Here is a 23776-nt window from a genome sequence, read left to right on the forward strand (position 1 = left end):
TGTGTCTCCTTTGCTATTATATTTTATGCTCCATTGAGTGACTCCATTTGGAGCAAGGCCATTAATGCACTTAAATATATACTTTTACAAATGAGAACATCTAAAGATTCTGAGTCATTCAGGTAGGATATCTAAAAGTGATGGGCAGCTGGTTTCTTTTGGAAACAGACTGCATTTACATTGACCTCAGTATGTATGTGTTTACAGAGCCCATAATATGCTCATTTTCAGGTTCATCATTTTATTTAAAGGTTTTACCAGTAGGTTTATGTGGTTTGATTTTAGAAAAAACACTATTTGTTGTACTGCACATTACTGCAGCTCCTCTTTTCACCCTGTGTGTTGAGCTCTCTGTTTTAACTACAGAGTTAGACATCTCACTTCTCTTCCATCTTTGTTGGGAGTGGCACATGTGCAGTAGCTGGGCACTGCCAGCTAGTCAGCTGCAGAGTATGAGGGCGTGCCACGCTAGCAGCTAGGCTAGCATTATAACCTGTTTTACAAAGTGACACATGTTCGTCACATAAGTAAAGTCTGGATCACAGTAGAGCTGTTTGGAGCAGTTTGTGAACAGTGTTTTCTGTGGGAGATGGTAAGTCCCTTTGGGGGGGGACTTTAGGCTTTTTCACTTTGTACACCTATAACGTGCACAAAAAAGCTATATAACACAATAAAAGGGAAAAAGATAAAAAGCATGATATGAGCACTTTAAATGTATTTCTAATGATGTAATATATATACACTATATTGTATTATTGTTAATGTGTGTCAGTTACATCTGAATGGTACAACGGTTCGTCGTTTAACCTCCACTGCCTCTTTGGCCGTGTTTTTAAACTCTTAGAAAAGATGAAACTGTCACTGTGTGTGTGTGTGTGTGTGTGTGTGTGTGTGTGTGTGTGTGTGTGTGTGAGTGAGTGTGTGTGTGTGTGAGTGTGAGAGCACAGTAAGCTAAGAGTGGGAGTCACCTGTCACACCACAACTGCATGATGCATGGGTCCAAATCATAAGGCAGAGTTTGCTTTTTTCCCTCACTGATCATTCCGAGCCAGCGATGACTCATGGGAATAACAGAAGTGGAATAACCACATCAAGTCAACTCGAATAGAAACGTCAAGCTCAGTGGATATGTCACTTTTTTTAATTTATTTTTTGCATGGAATGGTTGGTATATGTTTTTGTTTTTAAAAGTACCATAATTAGCGTTCATGTTGCTTATTAATAATATAGCTTGCTTGACTTTAACCATTTCAGTGTTTCTGAATAAATAGATTGTCATCTTGTTATACTCATATCTACATTTTACTCTTCTGTTGTCCTAGTAGTTAAACAACATATGGGGTTATTAGAAGTACTGCTAAAGGCAACGTAATGCATCAGCAGTTTTGTAATGAACAAAATGAGTATAGCCAGTGGCCTTGATTGCCATATGCCCTGTATTCGCCCTCTTGCTGTGCGCTCTGTGTGCTTTAATCTCATTGCATGGCTTTATACCCAGTGCACTTAAAGGTTGGGTCCAAAGCAGGGCTGTGGGGATTGTAACTTTATATTTAGTTATACTCTTTATTCAAAAACGCTGTAAAATATGGTATAAATACTGATTTTCCAATCTTCCAATAAGTTGTAATATGCAAAAAAAGACAAAGAAAAGTAAAAAGAACTGGGGCATCATCATTTTTTACCTTAGCCACTTCAGACACATTTTGTGAGATGTATTATTTAGTACACACACATATCAGTTGCATGAAAGGCCAAACTGCTATATTGTTTTGGTTGTTTTTTACATCAATAAAAAAGTAACAAATTGTAACATTAAGTCTGCTTAAAACTATGCAACCAAAAACTGTCCTTAATGTCCTCACGAGTAGTGCGAAATCATTTTTTCTGCTCGAATGCATTTATCTTGTTCAAACACTTAGATCTGAGAAAACTACTAACTCTAGGCCACCGCAGTGTTGAAAAATTTGGACAAGCTCAACTGAACTCAGCTTTCCTGCCTGAGCAGTCAGCTGAAGAATAAAGGAGAAAAAAAGTCTTCCCTCCTCACCAGCCCCCACCACTCACCACTCTGGGGGTGAAAGCTGACTGAGAGCGTTTCACTTGATTTTATTCCTCCACACCAGGCATCCAGAGGTCCCCAGAGAAAGACGTAAGAAATCTGCTGCTTCTGCAAACCAAAAAGAGAGCTGCTAATTCTGAGCCCAGTCTAGCTAAATATCTTTAACCTGCGTTAACCGAACAGCTGTAAACCCAACATTGGCTTTTACCATCTCATAAGGTGGAAATGGCGATCGTGGTAGCTAACAGTTGCCTATTTACCTATTTTATCAGTTTCTGACAGAGCCAGGCTAGCTGTTTTTCCCTGCTTATGCTAAGCAGGCTTACATCCTCCTCGTTTCAGCTTTGACTTTGACAGACGTGAGATTGTCAGACCGTTAATTTTCTCATCTCACTCTTGAAAAGAAATCAAACAAGCACATTTCCCAGCTTTTGAACATGAAACACTTCCCTGAATTGAACTGGAATGGGGGGAGAGAAGATGGGAGGATATATGTGTAAGGTTCCTACCAAGGGACTTTAACTAAACGTGCGGAGAAAGAGGGAGAGGCACAGAGAAAGAGATGATGAGATGTTGAACATATAGAAAAAGAATTGATGCCGAGCAACACAGTGGAACGTCTGCCAGCCATTTATCCTGGTGTGTGTGCTGCTGCTTCTCTGACAACTGAGACAAAGGGCGTGCTAGCGTGAATATATGTGTGTATGTTCATTTCACATACTCGGTTGCATAATATAGATCTCCAGTCTGCTGATTCAGCCGCCTTGAACCTCCCATCACAATTACATCCAGCGCTCCAACACTGGAGTCTGCAAAATGTCACTGTGCTTCACACAGCCCATCAGTCCACAGGTCTGTCCTCTGCTTCCAGCCCACTGTGTGGGAGCACGCTCAGACGCGGAGGGTGCTGACTCCCAGAACCCCCCGGGGGAAACAACCGTGAGAGTCAGCCTTGCTGCTCATTCTGTACACAAATATTCAGTCAGTTTTGGGCACTGCAGTCATGGCCTACTGGGACACTTCAATAGAGCAGAGCCTTGGTTAATGCTGTTAGTAACACCTGTTCTTTTTTTTCTGCTATGGCAAGTCAAAGTGTCTGCTGTGGAAAAAAAGCTATTTAGGAAAATGGTACCATTAAAAACATTCCTTCCACACCTGAATTTAGCCTGGAATATATACTAGATGTACATAGATACAGTTGGACTAGATGTCCAACTGTACGTGGACACTCCTGTGGGAAGGACACAACAGAGGGCTTTCAACTTTGTGTCAACAGTTTGTAAGTATCTCCACAGCGTTGCGGAGTAAGGTCTGGCTACACCACACATACATTCTAGGATAGAAGAAAAAATGCTCTGGGGTGTTACATTTCTTTAAACCAATCCCCATCTCCACAATAGTCTTTGGAAGGGAACATTTGCCCCCACAAAAGAAAATGCCACATACAATATTAAAAGAAGTTAACTGTTCAACAATAAAATAAGATGAGCTATTTAAATTAGCTGGATACATGGTTAAATGTAATTTGCTCTTACCAGTGTATTGCTGTGTTTAATGTGACTTTGTCTACAGCAGTCCCCACCAATCGATCTCAGAACGTCCCTGTTAGGTATTAAAGGCTGTAAACATATTATTTGTAAATCTTCACGATCATTCCCTAAAAGAACCAAGCAGGCCTGCCTTGTTGCACGATCAAAGGTTTCTTCAGAATTTGCCATTTATTAGCATGTAGCTCTGTTGCTGTTACATGTAACGAAAGGACTCTGAGAGCGGCAACACACAGAGACAGGAAGGGGAGGGGCGAAGCTTAACAGCTTTAGCCTGGATATGTTCAGACTAACAACTTTTTCACTGTTTTAACATGACACTGCCACACAAAGACAGGTCCACAAAGAAACGGTTTGCCCACTGTGGAAGAACTTGATTGACCTGCACAAAGCCCTGACCTCAACCCAATCCCACATCTTTGGGATGAACTGGATCACTGACTGTGAGCCAGACCGTAGTTATCACCCAACGTCAGTGCTGGACCTTACTAATGCTCATTTGGCTGAGTAGGAACACATCCCTGCAGCCAAGTTCCAGTCTCTGGTGGAAAGCCTTCCCAGAAGAGTGGAGGCTGTTAAAGCAGCATATTAATGTCCACATTCTAAATGTCTGCATAAAAAACCAACGTGTTTGTGTGTGTGTGTGTGTGTCTGTGTGTGTATATTTGTTATGGGAGGGTTATTTAAACAAGCCCCAGCCATGTCGGCTCATATTGGAGGACTGAATCGTCACACCTATTTGTCTCGGGACAGTTTTTTGGAAGTGGTTGTTTCGGAGCTGTAACTGGTGTTGAATAGTTTGATACCAGACTTAGCTTCTTCTTTGTTGGTGGGTTTGTTTGGTAGGAAGCTCACAAAATTGATGGAGGGACTCTTTAATTGCTTCCTTTCGAAAATAAAGGTTGTCAGTATTTTTCTAATGAGGCACGTTGGCAAGTGTTTTTGTTCATCCAGTTTGTAAAAGGAATACATTGTTTTTCACAGCTGTGAATGGAAAATGGGAAAGTTGGATGAAACCCAGTCATGCACTGTCAGCTTTACTTACTAAAAGTACTAAGATTACTTAAACTTAACATAACGACACAAGTTATTTTAAAAGTTGAGCTCAAGAAAATGAAAATACCTGACAATCCAGGAGTTTATTCATACTGACAACGTTTTACCAGCACAGCAGTGGGAAATTGGACATTAAATTAGATGCTCTAATTCCTGATTATTAATATTCTGACACATTACTGATGCAGACACATTATTACTGTATGTGCTAGGTGTGATGTGTGTGATGATGTGTTAATGACTTGTTTTTAAATTCTTAGAAAAAATGAAGCTGTCTTTTTACTTCCTTTTGTGTGTGTGTGTGTGTGTGTGTGTCCAGACCAATGATGTAGCAGGAAACACCTGGAACTGGCTCTACTTCATCCCTCTCATCATCATCGGCTCCTTCTTCATGCTCAACCTGGTGCTTGGTGTCCTGTCAGGGTAAGTCAGCTCTTAACATAAATACAGTTGTGCTCATACATACATTTTGAAATTTTGGCATACATTTTGAGAACATGACTCATCATGCAAAATAACTGTCTTTGATTCAAGCATAGTGATCCTATGAAGACACATCTTTTTACATAGTTGTTTGGCTGCTTTTTTAAACAATATTTATAAGCCAAATAACCCAAATGGCCTGATCAGAAGTTAACATACCCTTGATTGTTTGGCATTATTACGGGCACACAAAGTGACACACACTGGTGAAAATGGCAATTAGAGGTTATTTCCCACACCTGTGGCTTTGTAAATTGCAATTAGTGTCTGTGTATAAACAGTCCATGAGTTTGTGAGCTGTCACATGGATGTTCTAGGCAGGCTAGATATTGAGCCATGGGGAGCAGAAAAGAACTGTCAAAAGACCGGCGTAACAAGGTATTGGAACTTTATAAAAATGGAAAAGGATAGAAAAACATATCCAAAGCCTGGCAAATGAGAGTCAGTACTGTTCAATCCCTTAATAAGAAGGGGAAAATTCTTGGATCTCTCAATACCAAGCCAAGGTCAGGTCGACCGTGAAAGATTTCAACCAAAAAGAAGAATTGTTCAGGATGCAAAGAAGAACCCACAGGTAACGTCAGGGGAAACACAGGCTGCTCTGGAAAAAGATGGCATGGTTGTTGCAAGGAGCACAATATGACGGTATTTGAACAAAAATGAGCTGCATTGTCGAGTTGCCAGAAAGAAGCCTTTACTGCGTCAGTGCCACAAAAAGCCCGGTTACAATATGTCCGAAAACACCTTGACGCGTCTCACAGCTTCTAGCACTCTGTAATTTGGAGTGACGAGACCAAATAAAGCTTTATGGTCACAACCATAAGCGATATGTTTGGAGAGGGGTCTACAAGGTCTGGAGTGAACAGAATACCATCCCCACCGTGAAGCATGGTGGTGGCTCACTGATGTTTTGGGGGTGTGCGATCTCTAAAGGCACAGGGAATCTTGTGAAGCAAGATCAATGCAGCATGTTATCAGAAAATACTGGCAGACAATTTGCATTCTTCTGCACGGAAACTGCGCATGGGACGCTCTTTGACTTTCCAGCACAACAATGAGCCCAAGGACAAAGCCAAGTTGACCGTCCAGTGGTCACAGCAGAACAAGGTTAAGGTTCTGGAGCGGCCATCAGAGTCTCCTGACCTTAATGTCATCAAGCCGCTCTGGGGAGATCTCAAACTTGCGCTTCAAACAAGACTTTGCAAGAAACTGGAGGCATTTTGCCAAGATGAATGGGCGGCTATACCACCTGCAAGAATTCAGGGCCTCATTGACAACTATCACAAAAGACTGCATGCTGTCATTGATGCTAAAGGTGGCAATACATAGTATTAAGAACTAAAGGTATGTGGACTTATGATCAGTGGTCTGTTCATTTTTTTCTTTGTTGCCATGTTTTGTTTTATGATTGTGACATTCTGTTAGGACCTACGGTTCAATGTGAATCCCGTAACAGATTAAAGACTTGTGTTTTGCCTGCTCACTCATGTTTTCTTTACACATGTTATTTATTTATATTTATATACAGTGAGGAAAATAAGTATTTGAACACCCTGCTATTTTGCAAGTTCTCCCACTTAGAAATCATGGAGGGGTCTGAAATTGTCAACGTAGGTGCATGTCCACTGTGAGAGACATAATCTAAAACATAAATTATAGAAATCACAATGTATGATTTTTTAAACTATTTATTTGTATGATACAGCTGCAAATAAGTATTTGAACACCTGAGAAAATCAGTGTTAATATTTGGTACAGTAGCCTTTGTTTGCAGTTCCAGAGGTCAAACGTTTCCTGTAGTTTTTCACCAGGTTTGCACACACTGCAGAAGGGATTTTGGCCCACTCTTCCACACAGATCTTCTCTAGATATGTCAGGTTTCAGGGCTGTCGCTCAGAAACACAGAGTTTGAGCTCCCTCCAAAGATTCTCTATTGGGTTTAGGTCTGGAGACTGGCTAGGCCACGCCAGAACCTTGATATGCTTCTTCCAGAGCCACTCCTTGGTTCTCCTGGCTGTGTGCTTTGGGTCATTGTCATGTTGGAAGACCCAGCCTCGACCCATCTTCAATGCTCTAACTGATGGAAGGAGGTTGTTTCCCAAAATCTTGCAATGCATGGCCCCGGTCATCCTCTCCTTAATATAGTGCTGTCGCCCTGTCCCATGTGCAGAAAAACACCCCCAAAGCATGATGCTACCACCCCCATGCTTCACAGTAGGGATGGTGTTCTTGGGATTGTACTCATCATTCTTCTTCCTCCATACACAGTTAGTGGAATTATGACCAAAAAGTTCTATTTTGGTCTCATCTGACCACATGACTTTTTTATGTCTCTCAGAGTGAACATGCACCTACGATGAGAATTTCAGACTCCTCCGTGATTTAAGATAAGATAATTTGTTTATTAGTCCCCAATGGGGAAATTAATACACTAAACTCTGTACACACTTTTTGCTAGTACTCACACACAGGCCTGAAATACACACACATGCTCAGGACCTATACATGCACTATACATGGAGAGATGTCAGAGTGAGTGGGCTTCCAGCTGAACCAGCGCCCTGAGCGGTCGGGGGGGGGGGTACGGTGCCTTGCTCAAGGGCACCTGGCAGTGCCCAGGAGGTGAACTGGCATCTCTCCAGCCACCAATCCACACTCCCAACTTTTTGGGTCACGGGGATTTGAACCAGTGACCCTTCGGTTCCCAACCCAACTCCCTACGGACTGAGCTACTGCCACCCCCATTTCTAAGTGGGAGAACTTGCAAAATAGCAGGGTGTTCAAATACTTATTTTCCTCACTGTACATATATTACTGTACTACTATATTACTTTAAATGTATGCATACTTTTGAGCACAAGTGTACACCTACATATATCAGGACTGTGGAGAATCTGCATTGTATTTTAATTTGTCAAAGAAACAGAAACATAGTGGTTTATTGTTAAACACATAGTTATCAACTACTTTTTTTCTTTTTTTTGGGAACATAAACTGCTTGTTAAAAAGAGAAGTTTTCAGCCACAAGCAATATTAATCTAGAAGTTAAACTAAGAACATGATGCTTTATTAGACTCTGAAGGCACTTCTCTATTGGCTTCAGCTTGGGGCCATTTTACTCTCTGCTTGATTCAACTTCAGCCTGTGTGTGTGTTTGGAGAGTGTGCTGTCCACCATTCATAGACTAGGGCTTCAAGACAGTACCCCACCTGTCTGTGTACTACAATGGGGAAGAAGGTTATGTCATGACCTGGTAGGGGAAATCAGCAGATTATTCACTTTTTTACTCTCTCTCTCTCTTATCATCTGTCCTTGTCATCCTCCCATGTCACGAAAAGGCCTCGCTTTGGAACTCTAATCACTCTGGTCCTGTGTGCGGCTGGATCTGACATCTGTCCATCTCATTGTGTCTGTGGTCGCAAAGAGTTTCTTCTCACCTGCTGTTTCACAGCCCATTGTCTCCTCAAAAGCAAAGAACAGTGGGGTTAGAAATAGCCCAGTGCTGAAGGTGCTTCCCTGCCATTCTTTAGAAAAGCTGTTTAGCAAGATAAGGACTGGGAGTGATTTTGTTTTTGTCTCATACCTGTAATGTTACTGTCTAACACATGTAGCATCATTGACATTAACACCAAACAATAATTTCCCCATCTGATCTTTCTGGTTGTCATAAAATGACAAAGGTTATGCTAACTTTACTGGCAAATATAGTCAAAATGTAATATATCTTTCAACGCTGTTGGCTCACTTTCATTTTTGGTCCTTCAACAATAGGCTTACTGTTATGGTGAGATGACAAATGGAACCCAAATGCAGACACACTTCTCAGAGCCAGGAGTGTTAATAATAACAACTCTTAAATAATTTGGTGGTGGGGCAGAGACCAGGCTTTCAGGGGGGCAGATCCAATGTCTGAGGGGCAGAGGGGCAGACGAGGGTTGTGGCAGTGATCCAGTTTGAGTGATATCCATCCATCCATCCATCCATCCATCCATTCATCCATCCATCCATCCATCCATCCATCCATCCATCCATTCATTCATTCATCCATCCATCCATCCATCTTTGTCCGCTTATCCGGTGTTGGATCCAGGGGGGAGCAGCTCTAGCAGGGGACCCCCAAACTTCCCTTTCCCCAGCCACATCAACCAGCTGGGACTGTGTCTCAAACCTGCTTCCGCTTTGATCTCGGTTACCGTTGCCTACGCTGCCTTTCTTCTCCAAACGTACCTTTGCTCATTCCGGACAAAAAGTTCTATTTTAACCTCATCGGTCCACAGAACTTGTTCCCACAATGCATCAGCCTTGTCCATATGTTCATTTGCAAACTTCAAACGCTGATTTTTGTGGTGAGGACGTAGAAGAGGTTTTCTTCTGATGACTCTTCCATGAAGACCACGTCTGTACTAGTATCTCTTTATAGTGGAATGGTGTAGCACAACTCCCGTGTCTGCCAGGTCTTTCTGGATGGATCATGCAGTCAAACGTGGGTTTTGCTTTTCTCACAATCCTGCGAGCTGTTCTGTCTGATATTTTTTCTTGGTCTTCCAGATCTTGCTTTAACTTCCACTGTTCCTGATGACGGTCATTTCATAATTACATTCTGAACAGAGGATATTGGCATCTGAAAAAGCTTTGCTATCTTCTTATAACCTTCTCCTGCTTTGTGAGCGTCAACTATTTTCAGTTTTAGTTTTCTAGACAACTGCTTAGAAGAACCCGTGGTTCTGATTGTTGGGGCAAGATCAGATGAGTCTGAGCATTTAAAACCTTAAGATTGACATCACCTGGTCTTTCCAGACGATGACTGAGAACAATCCATGACACTGTCAGGTCTCAGCTTTCCAAAGGGGGCGGTGCATGCTAGAAACTCCGCAGGGTGGCCAAAGTTTTGCAGACGCCATTTTTTAGTTTTCTGTTTATTTTGAAAGTGTAAATGATGGAAATAAAATCTAACTTTTTGTGACATATTATACAAATGTCTGATCTGTCATTTGATGCCTTATGGAGATTTAATCGTCTTTTCTTGGCTTCTTTATGCACGTTAATAAAAAACATTCTCTGGGGTGACAAAACTTTCGAGCCCCACTGTACAGTAGGCTGTCATAAGTCCTACATGTGATGCATGTCTGATCTGTCACGTCAGAACATAACACTCCACTGCTTTTCCTTTGCACCCACACATTTCAGTGTGTATACCTCTTTTATAAGTATTTGCTAACTAACAGCTTTGCCAAGGGCCCTTGTTCTTCTCGCAGCTGGCCTGCTGTCGTCTGAACTACACAGTTAAAAGTCCTTCAGATAAACCCTCAAACCATTTCCTTCATGATGCAGTGTCTCACAAAGGAGTTGTATTTGTAATAAACGTGATCCTGTTTGTTACTGTGAATGTATATGTGCAGGTACTCTGTTGGCACGTCTGACACCAAAACTCATTTTTTTCAAGTCGATAATGCCAAATATGATGTATAAGTGTCCGTGTAATCTTCCAGCGTGTAGAGAATACCTGTATACCATGTCTGTTTCAACAGAGAATTTGCCAAAGAAAGAGAGCGTGTGGAGAAGAGGCAGGAGTTCCTGAAGCTCCGGAGGCAGCAGCAGATCGAGAGAGAGCTCACCGGGTACTTGGAGTGGATCTGCAAAGCAGGTTAGACTCATTGCTGAAACAGTTTGAGAGCTGGCATGTATGTGTTTGTTGTGTTAGAAAAACGTGACAAATTGAAAGAAAGTCCCTTTCTCTCTCTCTCTCTCTCTCTCTCTCTCTCTCTCTCTCTCTCTCTCTCTCTCTCTCTCTCTCTCTCTCTCTCTGGCTGCAGAGGAGGTGTTGCTGGAGGAGGAGGATGAGATTGCAGAAGAGAAGTCCCCGCTGGACGGTGCGTGGTACAAGAGGAAGCAAAATCTTCCAGGTAAAAAGAAGGCTGAGGGCCTGTTGGCTGCTTTATCGTGGCCGGTCACCACAGGAAGTACAGTTCATCATTTCCATCTAATAAAAGCTTGTTTTACCGCCTCAATGTGCTTTGCATAAATCAATGGTCATGAATGACGGGGTTCTCTTCTACCTGTCTAGTGGGACTTTATTTGAATTGATACAGTCAGCAATGCTGTACTGTTTTGATCATCTGTGCACTGAAATATTTATGAAATTATAAGGAAAATACACTTATTTTAATGGAATTAAAATACTACAGTATAAATAGTATGAAACATTATAGTATTACATTTGTAGCTGTTCACTCTACTTTTGTTGCCTTTATTGTCAAAAAGAGCACACTGTTATTCAGCTCTGTTATATCTCTCTCTCTCTCCCTCTCTCTCTTAATTTAATTTCAATTAAATTTGCTTTATTTAATTGATTATTTGATTTATTCATTTGTTGCAAGAGCAGTTTACAGAAGGTTAAATACAGATCGGGTATAATATACATATTTCATGCGGGTTCTATATTGTACTGGACATTTCTATATAATGTAATACACTATACTACAATTCTGCACAATTTTACATAATAACTATACAGTGCCATACAAATCCTTAATTACGGGAATGTTATAGTGGTTGTGAGTCTCTTAGTCTCTCTCTCTCTCTCTCTCTCTCTCTCTCTCTCTCTCTCTCTCTCTCTGACTATGATGTCATTCCACTAGGTGTGGTGTACGCCATGTCTCTTACCTGTTCTCTCTCTCTCTCTCTCTCTCTGACTACGATGTCATTCCACTGGTGTGGTGTGAAGGCAAGGGTTAATAAGTGGGATTTACAGCTTTAATTTGGATTTGTTATAGTAAATCACAATACCATTCTCCCCAACACACACACACACACACACACACACACACACACACACACGCAAACTGGAATCATCCATGCTGATGATTCCATCCCAGCTTTCTTATTTTCTCAGTTATTAACATAGAAACCACAGACAGAGAAAAAACACTTTGATGTTGTGAGAGCAGAAAATACGGAGTGGCTTTTATGACAGGTATGACTGGTGGAGCAAAGTGCCAATCATAGTTGACTGACTGATTCAGTAGAGCTACTTTTGAAACAATTCATGCACCATTTACCTGGTCTTTGGAGATAAGAAACTGAGGACATTATCCTTTAGGCTGAGTATTTCATTTCAATATTTAAAAATGGGCGAACTTACGGTTGTGGCTGTAGGATTTTTGAAAATTCTTTAAATATGCTAAAAATCCTATAAAAACACTGAACATGACACAAATGTAACTTTCTTTCTTAAAGGGATATTTTAGATTTTCTGAAGTGGGGTTGTCTGAGGTACTGTACTTATCCATAGTCAGTTTATTAAATGTAATAGCAGGTGGTGTCCGAGGAGTACCGACACAGAAGATAAGCAACGTACTGCTGTTGCTAAACCCATGTTGATCACCTGAAAAAGGCCCACCTAAAGAAAATGTATGCAGTATGTTATAATCAGAATATTTTCCCAGCGTAACCTTGCCTTGTTAATATATTACGTCCATACCCAAACTCTTTTTGATTGCTTTTTTTCCTTTGCTGTCTGACCTCAATGGTGATTGCCAATTCATTATTTTTAATTCAAATCCATGCAGTATACTTTTGTAAATAAGTGGTATAGTGCCACCATATTTGTTTAGTTGAGTTTAATCAAATACAAATGAAAGGAAAAAACAATCATGTTTGTAAATGAACCTGGTTACAACCCTGTTCCTGGGACATTTCAGTTAACGTGAAACATGTGTGAAAAACGATTAGATTCTTTTCTGCTGGCTGATTCATCCTCCCGGCAGCCTTTTTCCTGAGCAGAGTGAGCAGAGTTGGGTTGTAGATGTGGAGAATGAGCCCACCACACTGGCGATCACATTCATGTTGGGCTTTTCAATCCAAGGCAGGAAGGCAGAAAATTACCAAATGAAAAACATGATTGATTCCTGCTATTCATAGTTTGCAATTAGCTCACGCCTCCATTTTGACATGTATGCACGCGTGCATGCACACACACGCACACACACACACACACACACACCCCACACACACTCACAACACACTCGCATATCCTGTGAGGTGATGAGTGGTGTTACGTTGAAATACAATTTTTAAATGCTTGTTTTTCATGCTATAGTTGACAATTTCACTTTCACAGCTTTTTGTTAAATAATAATTTTGATTAACCTACATTGATATTACTTAAAATCTCAAGTGTCATATATGATTGTTTTCCCCTGCTGTGAAATGTTTTCATATTTACAGTCATGAAACGAGGCCATGTCAAGAAAGGCAAAAACGACCTGATCGGTGCTGAGGAGGGGGACGATCCTTTCACAGACATTTCGTCTGTTGGTAAGTCTTTTTATCCACGCCGGCAGCCCCTCACCTCACATCTTCACATGCTGTCTGTTCACAGAGCCGGCCTTTAGAAAAAAGCCTTTCTTCTGCAAGGAACATAACGATTCCCTCTGACTCTCTGGTTTCCATCTGTAATGTACAGTACAGAAACCGATTCAGCACCATGTAGATCTGGATACCTAAAACTCCTTCTACTGGCTGTAGAGGCACATGACCTTGAGGGAAAAGAAGTATAATTAACTTTTTCCAATTAGACTTACCCTAAAATAGCAATCCCCTGCAGCATATTACAAGTAGACTTTTTCATATTAATAGACTTCATGGTCCCGCACAAAGACAACATGTAATTGCTTGTCTGTGGGTTGGAAATGAGCCTAAGCATGGCAGTTGAAACCATTTTGTTGCCTAAACGGCCTTTTTTGCTAACTCATCTCATGACTGTTTTCCGTAAAATGAAGTGGCAGGGGAATAGATACACCTGCACAGTTCAATTTCATCTCTCATCTTTTCCGCGTGATCCCCGCAGTCCTGCTGCACGGCACAAATGTATTAGGTGCACATTTTTTAATGAGCAGGTGCAAGGAAAGTTCAAGGAGTGTTGAGATGATTTCACGCTTTTCTCTCTGTCCCATGAGTAGGTATTGTTACTTTTCTCAGTTAAAGTTTTGGCCACAAGCATCTTTTAGTGCTTCTTAGCAGAATTAAAATGGAACTGATCCCTAACCAACTATACTGGTACACTTGTGTTTTTAGAAACCTCGAGGTCCTTGAGCTCTAATTTTCTGTAACTGCGTAGTAGCGCAATTGTAGCGCAAATCTAGTCTGAACACAAACACGCGGGTGTTGGCAACACCTTTTTGCAGTTTCAGTAACCGTAGCCACAAGTGCAAAGCTTGGAAAAGCTGACCGAAAAAAAAGGCTATGGAGTAGCATGGCTGCAGCACATCCTTGTTAGGAGGGTCACAGCACCAGCAGGTGGAGACTGGAAACTGTTTTTAGGCTGTTTTTAGACATTTAGGGAAGTCTTCAAGCAGTTGTGGCTGACGTTACTGGTAAAGACATATGAATCAAAGCCAGTTTAAACTGGTCATACTGGGAGTTGTTGAACTATTCCTTGGCCAGAGGGAAGGCCACAGAAAGAAATACACCTTGCACCTGTAAAACCAAAACCTCTTGTTCTTACAGTTAATATTTTGTATGGATTTACCAAATTAGATATAACATGTTATTTTGTATGAATTTACCAAATAAGATATAACATGTTATTTTGCATGAATTTACCAAATAAGATATAACATGTCATGTGTTTAGAGGTGCTGGTAGGCGCGGTTAGTTTAAAGACAAAACAGTTTTTTAGTTTTTTGTTATTTTGCCAGAGCACAGTGAAACCTGTTTGTAGACATATTGATAAACTTCATAACATATTAATATAATAATGATCTTGATGACTGGGGCAATGACAGGGATGCGGCTCATCCCTGTAGCAAGGAGAAGACCAGGAAAACACACTCTCACACACTCACACAGACAGTGATTCACAGCGAAAACAACTATGTAACACAACACACATTTCCTCTCTTTGTGATCACTTCCAGCTCCTCCTGGTTCTCCGTTTGGTCGGGCCAGTGTGAAAAGCGGCGGTAAGCTCGACAGCTCCTCCTACTTCCGACGTAAAGAGAAGAGGACCCGGTTCTTCATCCGCCGCATGGTGAAAGCTCAGAGCTTCTACTGGATAGTTCTGTGTCTGGTTGGCCTCAACACTCTGTGTGTGGCCATTGTCCACTATGACCAGCCCGAGTGGCTTACAAGGGCCCTCTGTAAGTCTCACATACAAATACACACTCATACTCCCACACACTTATTAAAACTATAACTAGTTTCTCTTGGTGGTGTTACTCTCTCTCTTCTTGAAAACAGACACAGCAGAGTTTGTGTTCCTGGGTTTGTTTCTGACTGAGATGGCCTTAAAGATGTACGGCATCGGAGTAAGGAATTATTTCCACTCGTCCTTTAACTGCTTTGATTTCGGGGTAAGTACCTGTCTGAACTTTTAAGACTAACCAGCAGTGCTAGTTTTGTTTGGAGGGCCCAGTCTTGTTGGCTCATTGAAACAGAGCCAAATACAGCATGTGATGACTTCATCCTCTGCTCTTCTCTCTAGGTCATTGTTGGAAGTATTTTCGAGGTGATCTGGGACATGATTAAACCAGGAGCATCGTTTGGTATCAGTGTGTTGAGAGCCCTGCGACTGCTCAGGATATTCAAAGTCACCAAGTGAGTTCAGTCCAAAGCACACACGTTTAACTACGGACACATTACACCTTGCTTTCATTTCCTGAACTGTGGAGCTTTGTGCTCTCCAGTAACTTCCCCATTCACCCATAGCCCTCACTGTGTTTTACACTTCTCAGCGTGATAAATAAGCCAAATAGCAAAGCACGTACAGTACGTACTGCTGAAATCAGCAGACCCCCAGTGATTCCGGTCTCTGGATAAACCTCCATCCATCCATCCTGAAGACGCTGCAATAAGTGTAATTGCTCTGGGGGAATTGTTGGGTGTCTGTATTTTACTGTGTGGTCATGACCTACTCTGTTAAGTCCTGATCCGTTAGGTGTATTGAGATAACGTCTCTAATGATTTGACACTATAAATACAATTGAATTGAATGAATCCATTGAAAATGATATTAAAAAAGGGGCTTCTTATAATTTCATATGTTGCATCATAATCATAAAGTAGATGTTTTCCTCAGTATCAAGAGCACTCATGTTGATTGTTGTTAAATCTATAGATAATTGCACTGCAAACATGAAAGGACAACACAGCATAGAATTGCATGGTGCGTTCATTTGAAGTTTGCAGTCCATGCACTGACTATATGAAAACATTACACACACAACACTTTGGTTTCACCCAAAGCAGGATGGGAACTAGTGCCAAAGCACCTTAAGACATTAGTATCGGTCAAACTGCAAAAACACAGGATTCTACATTTCCCATCATGCAACTCCCTGCCTCCTGAATGCCCATATGTTTCAAACCCCACAACTCCGCTTTGTAATGCAGGCTTTCTGTTTGAACAAAACACAGTAAAAATAGAGATAACCCCTATTACATCATTTAGGGTGATTATTTTTTTACTTTGGAAAGCTCCTCCAGAGCTACAGACACCATTAAAATGACTGTGTTCATGGGCTGGGCTGTACTCGTCATAATGATGAAACCCAACTTCATGTCTAAAATCAATGATTTAAATTGGTGAAGTGCGGCTTTAAACCAAATAAAACCCGCAGTGCATGCTGTTATTTCAGTTGACACTATTCTGAATAAATTGACTACCAAACACTTCTAAGTCTACACAGTGCAGTGTATTTGTATTTCTTTTAATATTCTACATTTGGAGATGCAAGCTTTTGATGTTGCAGGAGCTGCACTTTTTCTCAGGGCTTAAGTCTTAATTCTTGTTTTTTCTGAGCTGACAATCCTATTAGAGTTTGATGGCAATCCTTTTATTTCATTAGATAAGCTGTGATCTTTTGATTCAGTGAAACTGGCAGCTGTAGACCCCGACACATTGATTTGTTTTCTTCCACCTACAGTGCAGCTCACATGGCCTTTTTTTCCTCTTGTTTCTCTTCTGTTTTGGTCGGTTCTGTCTTTGTCTAAATCCGTCTTTCCTTTCAAAACAAAACAAAACCTCTTTTTTTTCTGTCTTTCTGTGTGTTTGCTGTCAGGTATTGGAACTCGTTGAGGAACCTTGTGGTTTCCCTCCTCAATTCCATGAAGTCCATCATCAGCTTGCTCTTCCTCCTCTTCCTCTTCATTGTGGTCTTTGCTCTGCTGGGCATGCAGCTCTTCGGAGGACAGTGAGTAAACTCGCTAACCTGCCCTGCTCCCTGAGAGCTCTTTCCTTCTCTTTCTATACATCCATTCAACGCAGACACACACACACACTCTCTCCTTTTCTCCTCTATCCACCTCTCCACCTGACCCTCCTCCCTGTGTGTGATCCCTGGCCCGGCTTGGCTCTGATGACAGACTTGTTGAAACAGCGGGTTGCTGACAGAGCAGCAGCGCCGACTGTGGCCCTTTGATATCACTCTCAGCAGGAGCTCCAGGTCTTCTGTTGGCAGGACCACCTCATGATTCTGGGCTGGCTGCTGTTAATGAAAGGCCTGGCACACACACACACACACACACACACACACGCAAGTGTGTCTCACTGTCTTTGTGGGGACCAGTCATTGACATAATGCATTCCCTAGCCCCTTACCCTAACCTTAACCATCAAACCTAAATGCATAACCTTATCCCTTACTCTTACCCTAACCATAACTTAATTCTAACCCTGATCCCAAAACCAAGTCTTATTCCTCAAACAGCCCTTTAAGTTGTGGGGACCAGCATTTTGTCCCCACAAAGCTCTCAGGACCCCATATATTGAAATAGGAAAGGAAGGGGAGGAAAGACCCTGTATACTGTATTCCCGGGTTTTGGTCCCCACAAATGTAGTTAAACCTGGCACACACGTATGTATTTGTAAATTTTGTGGTAAAGCCCCAAAAGGACAATTTGGGTCCTATTTTTTTACTTGGTTATGCAAACATTTTTACACGTTATGCACACAAATGCATGGATTTTTGCTGAGGAACACAAAACTATGCTATAATGAAGTCCAATGGGAGAAGAAACACAAGCAGGTGTTGTAAACAAGCGGACAGCTTATCCAGATTGCCTTTACCATTCTACTTTGTTTTCTCTTTCAAATCAGTTTTGCTAGCTGCTTACACGCTGTCTGAACATCTGGCAGCTAGTGTTTCTCGCTCCGATGAGTACAATGTTATTGTTACTGAGAGAAATGAGGGACAAAACTATGACAAAAAGATCCATGTTCACAAGACTCACAAGAGGTCTAAAGGTGAATGGTCATAAGTTATGAAGCAGAGGCTGACTTTGAATCCAAGGTGAGAATGAGTAAAAAAGGTGGTGCCTACACCTCCCATGATGCACCTTGGTAGCGACATTTAATAGCCCCCTGTCTAGTAAATGACCACAAATTTTAAATTTTCCAACTGAAATTGATTTTTAAAATGGGTGAAAAGCTCCTTTAAACTAACAATAATTCATGGTAATAGGTCAGTAGTGTGAGACTGTCATAACCAGACATGCATGTTGCATTAAAGACTCAGAGCCCTATCTTAATGATCTAAGTGCACGGCGTGAAGCGCATGGCGCAGGTGCGTTTAGGGCGTGTCCAAATCAACTTTTACTAGTTTGAGAAAAAAAGGGTTTGTGCACCGGGCGCATGGTTCAAAAGAGTTGTTTTCAGTGTTTTCATTAATCATAGGTGTGTTCTGGGCGTAACATGCAGTAAACCAATCAGAGTGTCATCCCCCTTTCCCTTTAAAAGACAGGCGTGTTTGTACCTTGGCACATTGATATTATGGTGGCGGATATGCACTCATATTCATATGTCATATTTTTATTTGTAAAATGTGGCGTGTGTGTGCTGCTGTGCTTCCCTGTGTGTGTGTGTGTGTGTGTGTGTGTGTGTGCGTGTGTGTGTGCGTGCGTTTGTATGTCTAACAAGCACAGTGTGCGCGCGCTGTGCATATGTACATTTCACTAACTCGCCGTTACATTAACAATGAAATGCTGCGTTGACTTTAGACCAGGTTTCTGTTGGCCAATGGCGAGATCACCACTCGCTGCCTCATGATAGCAATACGCCAAGCATGCACCTGAACACACCTCCCTGTTAGACCAGCACGCCCATGGGTGCAAAGATTGGCGCAGGTGCATTTGCTATTTAAACGACGTGGGAGCTGGACGGTCTTAACAAAGCAAAGACACACACTTGCGTGGGGCTGCGCCAGGTGCAAGATAGGGCCCTCAGGGTGTTTATGATTTGTCTGAGAAAAATGTTATTCTCGCAAATTAAACGAAAATTTGAGATTCATATTAGAATAAAGGATTCATAAGCTTTTTTAAAGGATATATGTCTGCTTGTGATTTATAACTAGAAAACACACACGTTTTGTTGCATTGTTATTTTAGAGAAAGCTGTTCAGCCAGGCTTGGTAAATGGACTGAAAGTTAGAATTGTGCTCCTATTTTCTCCAATTTAGTTTAAATCCCTTTTTGTGAAAAGATGATAAAAATGAATATGGAAAATATAAATAGCCATTCAAAGGTCAATAGTGCACTTTAAATGATGAGTCACACAATTACAAAGACACATTGAAAGCCTTGACCCCCGCGGGTGTGAATGTCACCGTGTGTGTTGTTATATTGTCACCGCTGCGGCACGTTGTGTTCCCTCTCAGATGAAATGCCACTTTCACATGAAGTCAGTCTCCTCAGATTGAGGGCCTTCACAAACACCACACCACAACCGGATGTCTTTGAAGCAGCCGGCTGTTGCCATGGCGCCAAGGCTTACATCAGTCCACGCCGTCGTTAGCATCGCATTAGTGTCTGGTGATGGACAAGTGTGAGATGAGTCTGACGTCCTCATGGTGCTTCAAGCCAGCCCAACACATCAGCATGGGCACACGGTCTACTTTCACCTTAAAGTCTAAAAATGTACACAGGGTGTCAAGTAATTTCATTTTCAGTGAAAAACAGACATTTTACTGTTCTTGTGCTCACCGATAATGTCACTTTTTGTTTCACAAAATCTATCAACACTAAAGAAAATAGATAATTTAAATTGTTTAATGAAAAAGGCTTTCAACCCTGAATAGAAGATTAAACATCCTATTAGACGAGAACGCGGGATGCTTTGTAATATTCCGACTTTATTTTTGGCTCAGAGATTATGTTTTTTGCTCTCAAAACACCAACGGTAATCTCCTGGTAAAATTGTGAGAATTGAAAGATAAACAGCTTGAGGCAGAGGAGCGTCTGCTTGCTGAGACTCACAGGACTTCAGCGACTCTTCGGAAAAGAAATATGTGATAAGCTTAAAGGAAACATTCAGGCTTTACTGTAATGGAAATACTGGCTTTTTCTGACTGCTGCTTTGTAGCTTTCAGTTTTAAGGGTCCAGCTCCTCTTTGTTGATTATTTGATCAGACACAGGAGAGATGGCATTTTATATTTTCAGCTCTTCGGCCTTCCTGGTATGAAAGGCTCAGCACAGCCTCTTCAGAGGAAAAGTTCTTCTCTTAATGCCAACAAGTAAACCTACCTTATAATCTAATATAATCTAATATATTGGAACTAATCAGTCCATGCAGGTATTCGGGATTTTGCAAAGATATAATGCAACCAATCCCTATGCAGTATCCAGTGGGCTGCCTCTTTGTATTCAGTCTTGTCCTCATAATATAAAAGCCATTTCCATTTCTTTTTATAGTTCCAATGCTCAGAAGTGTGTTTGATTTCAATATCATACAGCCGTTAATTCCAGTCCACGTGCACTTGCCTGTGTGTTCTCAGAGATACGTGTTTTATTCACACATACAATGTAAACTTGGTGCTGTTGTTCGACGGATTAGATCTGAGGAGAGTTGGGGCACGAGCTTTTGTGGTGTTTGGCCTCACATGATTCTGGTTTTCAGGGCGGCTTTAATGAAGTCCCCGTGGATGACGCGCGGAAGCCAAGCGTCAAGCACCCGGTTCTGATTATCAGAGTAAACAGAGGTCGGCGCACACAGGCGCAGCAGCAAACCGTCACCGCCGCTCCCTGCACTAGGCCAGCTAATCCTCAAAGGAAGGAGGAGAGGATGTGGTGGAGAGCAGGAAGGAAAGAGAAGAAAGGTGAGGAGACAAAGAAGCTGAGATGAAATGAAGAAAGTGATGGAGGGATAAGCAGTGGGTTTAGAGAGGGGTGACTGATGGAGGATGCCGTAATGAGACGGATATGGACAAAGGTAGAAGGAGAGAAGCATTAGAAGAGAGCTTGTGATGACATACCAAGGAAGAAAACAGCTTATTGAATCAGCTGCCCTACCATTCTCTCTCTCTCTTCCCTTCCACCGCCATCTCCCTCGTGCATGTACAGCAAGACCGAGACATGATGGTGGACATTATTAGACCGTGGTGGGTTTTCAGTGATTTACTACCCAGTGGCGCAAGGACAAGCCTAGTGCAGTTACTAGTTATGAAACACACACATACACAAACACACACACACACACACCACCATTAAGCATTCAGCTTGCAGAAGTGCTCTTTCAGTCTTGATAGATTTTGCGCCAAAACTAGCTACCATATATCATATTTTTCAACACATGATCAATTATAGACTACAACAAACAAAAATTACCCATTAACTAACATGCATGCATATCTCTATATCACAAAAATACCAAAGAAAAATAAAGTTATTCATTTCAAAGGTGCAAAATTGTCCCCTTTGACAAAATGACGTAATGACAAAAGACAACATTTGTGATTTTTGACGTTTCCGAAAAGATTATTTATGGATTGAGTATGAGGAGATGGAGTTTGCACCCTTGCATTTATAGTTTATTTATGTTTTTTGTATTTTATGTACAATAAGCATATCATTTTGTGTGACTATTTTACAAAAAAAGAGCAGGGTTTACTTTTTCAAGGGCATGTACAGCAAAATAAACTAAGAGGCCCAAAATACAAAAATAAAAACTGACACCAAAGTCACATTTGAGTGTCCATGTACTTTTGGCTTTATAATGTATTTTCATAATTTCACTTAGTAAACTTTATTATAGCTTTGTTTAATTTGTTTGGTTATAGGCATTACACAATGTTTCCAGTTTCCAGTTCAGAATTGACAGTCATCTTGTATTTACTCTTAACTTCCATCTTTTATGGTAAAGTTATTCATTCAGCTATAAAATATCTATATTAATACCTTTATCATGAAATGTTTTTGTTATTCCTAGATATTGATATTGGCCACAAAAACCCAGTAACCAGTCGGGATCTACTAAACACGCATACACAGTATATGCATGTATAAACAACACACGCACACACCCACACACACACACACACACACACACACACACACACACACACACACCACAGGATCTGCAGTGAAAGGAGAAACCAGCTGTCATCTGTACAGACGGCCGTTGTAGTAACAATGTGCTCCACTTCCTCCTCACTTCCTCCTTTTTCCTCTCCTCCTTTGTGAGTTGTTTGTCCCTACACAAACCCATTCTCTTCACTCTTGGTCCTCTGACTGCTTCACGTGACACATAGCATCATTTGATTTAAAAAGATCTAACTACCAACCTTTGATCCTTTTGTGGGTCAGTATTTATCAAATGCGTTTTGAAAACACATTCAATGGAACGTTACTGTCTAAATCATAAGCTCTACTGTGTCGTGTAATGTCAACTGTATTTTGATTTTGTTTCTGCCAAGCTGTTATTCAAAAAAAGTAATTTCATAAAGCTTGATATCAAAAGATATCCAAGATGGAATTGCATGTTTATATTTGATGTACTGTAGTTTGACTTTTATCTGGCAGTTAATTGACTCTAAGTGCATGAAGCGCACAGCTTGAAGCGCATGGCACAGCTGCGTTTAGGGCGTGTCCAAATCCACGTTTGCTAGTTTGACGGTAGAAAAAAGGGTCTGTGTGATGGGCGCATGGTTGAAAAGGGTTGTACGTAATTTATAGGTGTGCGTTTGGGCGTAATATGCAATAAACCAATCAGTGTCATCTCCCATTCCCTTCAAACGCCAGGTGCTTTTGTACCTTGCGGCATTGCTATTATGATGGCGGATTCATTTGAAATCTTTTGCGTGTGTGTGTGTGCGTGTGTGCGTGCTGTGCAAGCCTAGGCACATTTCACTAATGTCCTGTTGAAATAGGCTTGTTCGAAATGAGCCAGGTCTGCGCAGAATCAATCACCGCCACGTTGCATGCCGGTTAGATCTGTGTCCGACTTGATCCCGACTTGCTCTGACGTCATGCATACGTGGGCAACGGAAATCTCACGAGAGCAAGGCGGCCGCAGTTCTGAGACGCAGGCGGCGCAGTTTTCACCGACTGCAAGAGCCCGGCGGACCCAGGCGGACCCAGAGCATGCTGGGAAACGCCGGCTTCTCAGCTGATTGGTTTACAACATGATGACGTTTTATATAAACTTTTTATTGTTTTTGAATCGGAGGGATTTTAAGTGCTATTTGTCTGATTTAAAGACTTATTCTGTACAGAACACACGTTGTGTGGCTGATAGTGACGTTTAGAAGTCAGAGAGACTAAATCCGTTCAGATCACGGATCATCTACAGCAGGGGTTCTCAACCTTTTGCAAGCTGGGCCCCCCCAAAGCTGGTTCATTGCAGTTGGGGCCCTAGTGCCC

At 41.6% G+C, this 23776-nt stretch overlaps 1 protein-coding gene and 1 long non-coding RNA gene across 9 annotated transcripts in view; one reads left to right on the forward strand and one right to left on the reverse strand.

Moving 5' to 3' along the window:
* Positions 1 to 1555, reverse strand: part of LOC117958826 — a 14660-nt gene extending 13105 nt beyond the window's left edge. The window contains exon 1 of the long non-coding RNA XR_004659800.1: positions 1544 to 1555. This is a non-coding gene — a long non-coding RNA (uncharacterized LOC117958826). The remainder of the gene's footprint in view (positions 1 to 1543) is intronic.
* Positions 1 to 23776, forward strand: part of cacna1bb (calcium channel, voltage-dependent, N type, alpha 1B subunit, b) — a 211439-nt gene that overhangs the window by 98878 nt on the left and 88785 nt on the right. For all 8 annotated transcript variants that reach the window (XM_034895434.1, XM_034895437.1, XM_034895435.1 and 5 more), the window contains 8 exons: positions 4982 to 5085; positions 10674 to 10789; positions 10959 to 11048; positions 13372 to 13461; positions 15063 to 15284; positions 15385 to 15497; positions 15629 to 15741; positions 17205 to 17336. In XM_034895434.1, the coding sequence (XP_034751325.1) occupies positions 4982 to 5085; positions 10674 to 10789; positions 10959 to 11048; positions 13372 to 13461; positions 15063 to 15284; positions 15385 to 15497; positions 15629 to 15741; positions 17205 to 17336 (980 nt within the window). The remainder of the gene's footprint in view (positions 1 to 4981; positions 5086 to 10673; positions 10790 to 10958; positions 11049 to 13371; positions 13462 to 15062; positions 15285 to 15384; positions 15498 to 15628; positions 15742 to 17204; positions 17337 to 23776) is intronic.

This window comes from Etheostoma cragini, chromosome 16, assembly GCF_013103735.1.
Source record: "Etheostoma cragini isolate CJK2018 chromosome 16, CSU_Ecrag_1.0, whole genome shotgun sequence".
In the NCBI taxonomy this organism is placed as follows: domain Eukaryota; kingdom Metazoa; phylum Chordata; class Actinopteri; order Perciformes; family Percidae; genus Etheostoma; species Etheostoma cragini.